Source organism: Arachis duranensis, chromosome 3 (assembly GCF_000817695.3).
Source record: "Arachis duranensis cultivar V14167 chromosome 3, aradu.V14167.gnm2.J7QH, whole genome shotgun sequence".
In the NCBI taxonomy this organism is placed as follows: Eukaryota; Viridiplantae; Streptophyta; class Magnoliopsida; order Fabales; family Fabaceae; genus Arachis; species Arachis duranensis.
Genome location: NC_029774.3, coordinates 120273736 through 120277911, shown reverse-complemented (window position 1 = coordinate 120277911; position 4176 = coordinate 120273736). Strand labels below are relative to the sequence as shown.

The 4176-nt window shown below is 35.5% G+C and overlaps 1 protein-coding gene across 2 annotated transcripts in view; it reads left to right on the top strand.

Annotated features, from left to right (window-relative positions):
• The window catches only part of LOC107480785 (mitochondrial arginine transporter BAC1), a 4460-nt gene extending 549 nt beyond the window's left edge, over positions 1-3911 (top strand). The window contains exons 2-9 of one of the 2 annotated variants that reach the window (XM_016100958.3): positions 1016-1105; positions 2172-2273; positions 2434-2538; positions 2638-2736; positions 2811-2999; positions 3109-3207; positions 3314-3449; positions 3547-3910. In XM_016100958.3, the coding sequence (XP_015956444.1) occupies positions 1016-1105; positions 2172-2273; positions 2434-2538; positions 2638-2736; positions 2811-2999; positions 3109-3207; positions 3314-3448 (819 nt within the window). In that variant the 3' untranslated portion in view covers position 3449; positions 3547-3910. Of the gene's footprint in view, positions 1-1015; positions 1106-2171; positions 2274-2433; positions 2539-2637; positions 2737-2810; positions 3000-3108; positions 3208-3313; positions 3450-3546 lie in introns of both variants that reach the window. The other variant, XM_016100959.3, reaches the window with a different exon arrangement.
• Positions 3912-4176: the final 265 nt, after the last annotated feature.

Sequence of the window (4176 nt, the reverse complement as noted above, 5' to 3'; positions counted from 1 at the left end):
TCATTTTCAACCATCCATTATTAAGCAAGCTGCAGGCACCTAATGTTGGGTAGGTGTTAAATAGTTTAAGAATGTGTTCATCGTTGATAATGCCGCCTTTTTAACTGACAATTTCTGAAATTTGCTTAACAATAGTTACTGATCTTGCTATCTAGGGATGATATTGTATTTGAATACTTTACTTATTTGCTCGGTTATCTTATCAGTGCGTTACTGCTTTACAATTAACCTTTTTCAAATTATCTGAGAATGTATAAGTTGAATGATAGCAAGCAATGAAGAAAATAGTGACAATTTTGAAAACTGTTTGTTTTGGAGGGTTTAATTAATCTAAGAGGTGCTTCCATGGAAGAAAATGATAAGGATTTTCCTTTCTCCTTGGTGCATGCATTGTTGTTGTACTGCTTTCCTGTGTCAACCTCTTTGCATTTCTATTGGTCAGTGAGCAACATGCATGTATCTTCAAATAAAGTCATGTACCCGACAAGAGGTTAATAAATCCTCGCACTAGGAATAATAAAGCTCTTTAAATGGGGTTATGATGAAACGGTTTGTCCCTTTTTTTCTTGGGTCCAGATTGTGGTATACTTGTAATAATCAGAAAAAGAGGCAACGTTGAACTTTTCTTATATGATTAAAATCAACGGGAATAAAATTACAGTATGACTTGGAGTTGAAAAGGGAGTGGAACAACATGTATGGTTATTAGACCAGCAATTGCTCATTTTTCAGCTACAGAACATAACCTGCATATCCAGAAATTTAGGTGACGTAATATTTTATGACAGTAGTCTCTCTGTTGATCACAATCCTTACAATTGTAAATTTAATTATAGTAATTAGATCGTTATTAAGACTTATGTCAAACACAAGCATTTGTTTTAAGTCTTTCTTGCTTGTTTGTTGGTGATTTCAGCATGAAGTTTATTGTGTTTTAGTAGAGTTTTAATTATTCTCTTTTCTCTTTTTTGAAACTATAGCATATTTATGAACTTTTTTCTCTTCCATTTATTAGGTGAAACTGCAAAAGCACAACACAGGACAACATGTGGTTCGCTATAGAAGTGGATTGCATTGCACCACTAGGATACTGAAGACTGAAGGCGTATGGCTCTAGAACTTTAACTTTCAAAGGAAAAATTAATGGGTTATACATTCCATCTCATGTCTAAATAAGAGTGACAAAGTAGCATATAACTGCCAACCTAATTAAGGCTAGTTAATGTTTTGATCATTATTGTAATGATTTTGTTGTGCCTCAACCTTATTAACACCCCTTAACCTACTAAGGCAGAACCAATTATGTCCAATTGTCATGTTTTCTGTTCTTTCATGTTTTGGTGCTTTCCTCTTGAGATTTTTTTTTTCTCCCAGCAGATTGCACCTTTGAATTTCGATTGATGAGATAGATTAGTACAATAATTACCCTAAACTTTTAAATTTTTTCACCTCCAACGTGTTTCTTTTTACTATTAGTTCTGCCTCCAAGATTTTAGAAGCAAGGGAGTGAAGGTTTTAGGAATTGGTTATATCCTATAAACATATTTTGCCACTGGAGTTGAGAAGTAAAGACATGGGTGATAGGTGAGGCATGACTAAATGTAGTCTTATCTCATCTCATAATCAATATTGATGGTATTATCCATTCGCAGATGTGTTAAAGACTAGCTTACCCCAAAGCTGTTTGGTAGAGGCCTATGAATGATTTTACATCTCTAACAAAGTCCTTTACCCAACTCCGCCTATGTTACACTTGCAGTACATAGCCGGTCCCAAGCCCGGATAAAGGAGGAGGATTGTGTTAGGTCTTCGGCAACCAACATAAAAATATAGCCGAACCCCCCATGACAACAAAGTCCTTTACCCAAGAGTCTGTTAGCTTCAGACAAGGTCAATGGCTAGGGCCATTTTTCCTAGTGGTGGAATTCATTTTAATTATAAAAATGAGAATGGAAATGTTTGATCTCCTAACTTCTTATCATGTAGACTCTAAAGGCAAATTGCTAAGTGCTTTGGCTGCTATGCGTCTGCTCATGAATAATTTTATGTTTCTAACAATATGAACAGCAGTGATGTATGCATGATTTTTCTTTTTTTTTTTCAAATAGATATTTTGAGGGGATTGACTTTTTGAGATTTCAAAATGTAATTTAGCAATAAGTATGTTTCAGATCAAAGGACTATATAGAGGAGCAACATCATCTTTTCTCGGGATGGCTTTTGAAAGTTCACTTCTTTTTGGCATATATTCCCAGACAAAATTGGCCCTTCAGGTGGGCATGAAAGTTACTTAAATGTGGTTTATTTAGATTTGTCCTTGCACTGATCAGAAAATGCTGTAATGTGACAGAGTATTACAATAACTTTAATGGTTTGGTGGATTTATTTGTCCTGTATATCTTAGTTTGCTCTGGTTTCTGTTCAATGATCTAGGGAGGTGTTCAAAGTGGTGAACCGCAGCCTCAAGTGATAATACCATCTGCAGCTTATGGTGGTGCCATCATCAGTTTTGTGTTATGTCCGACGGAGCTGGTAAAGGTAAAATGACAAGAAAGTTTATTTCCTGCAGTGTCATTGGTGGTAGCTCTATAATCTCTAACCATGCCATGATGCCAATACAAATTTGAACTTGTACAGTGTAGGATGCAGATTCAAGGGACTGACTCTTTGGTTCCGAAGTCCAGTAGATACAGTAGTCCTCTTGATTGTGCCCTTAAAACCGTGAAAAGTGAAGGGGTGAGAAATTCTAAAACATTGTGCTATGTCCTATTTAATGATTAATGTGTTATAGCTGATGCAATACCTTTCAGGTGACAGGAATTTTTCGTGGAGGCTTTACAACATTGCTTAGAGAATCAATAGGGAATGCTGTCTTTTTCAGCACATATGAATACGTACGCTATCACCTGCATTCACATGCCAAAGCTGTTCGTTCCAATTACAATAACCTGGTTGATATTGGAATTGGGATTATTACCGGAGGTCTTGGTGGTGTGTCTGTAAGCATCATGATAACTAATCATACTCTTTTCTGATGCTGCAACTAAATATATGCTATTAACTCTATTAGTCTCTTTTAATTAAGGTTTCTCTATATTGTTATACTAGTTTTGGTTGGCGGTTCTGCCCCTTGATGTGGCAAAGACTTTAATTCAGACAAACCCGGAAAAAAACTGTTCACGAAATCCTTTTCAGGTGCTGAGTTCGGTAAGAGTTCTTAAAACCTTTCTACATTTGTTTCCTTAATAGCTAATCTTTCTTTATACCAAATATAGAGATCCAATATGGGTTTTCTATTTTTTTTTTTTGGAAGGTTTACAGGAGCGGTGGATTGAAGGGGTGTTATACAGGTCTGGGGCCTACAGTAACCCGAGCATTTCCTGCTAATGCAGCAGCAATTGTGACCTGGGAGCTAGCAATGAAAATGTTAGGCATTAGGCACGACTGAGGTTGGTTCCGTTCAAGTGTTAATGTGTGATAAAATAATCATGACGTTTCATTATTAGACTCATCAATTGGTCTTTTTCTATTGTACCATTTTGGTAGATTCTACATGGCACAAGTTCCACAAGAGGCTTCAGCTCCAATATGCATTCATGAATACGCGCTGGGTGAAGAACAAGTTTAGTTTACCGTACTTTCCTCTGGAAGATTTACATTTTTCAAAATTCTTTTATTTAGAGTTAGTGACTTGGTTAAAGAAATTATCAAGGGGCGTTGTTTGACTTGTTTCTAGCTGCCCTTACCTGTTTTCATTTCTCCAGTTTTATGGGAGGAATGTCTATATAATTGGAACGAAATTGTATTTTTCATTCATTACAAGATAATTGCATGGCCATGCAATGGTGCAAGTATGCAAGTTAACATTTTGCAAATGAAAAGCAGCATTTACGATTCACAAATGATATTTGCATAACTTTTTGTGTACGTTTCTTTTGTGTATATATATTTTTTATGGTATAAAAACTTATTTATTTTTAAAATTATAAAATATATAAGAGACTAAGAGAGATAACATTTCTCTTTACGACCGTGTCACGTACCATATTTTCAGCTTGTGACACCTTGTATGACCCCTCTCCTAACTTGTTAGACTTCGGTATCTTGCAAATAAATTTTGGCTTTCAAAAAATTTAAGAAATAAACTTGGGATTTTCCATAATTGAGGAACATTCT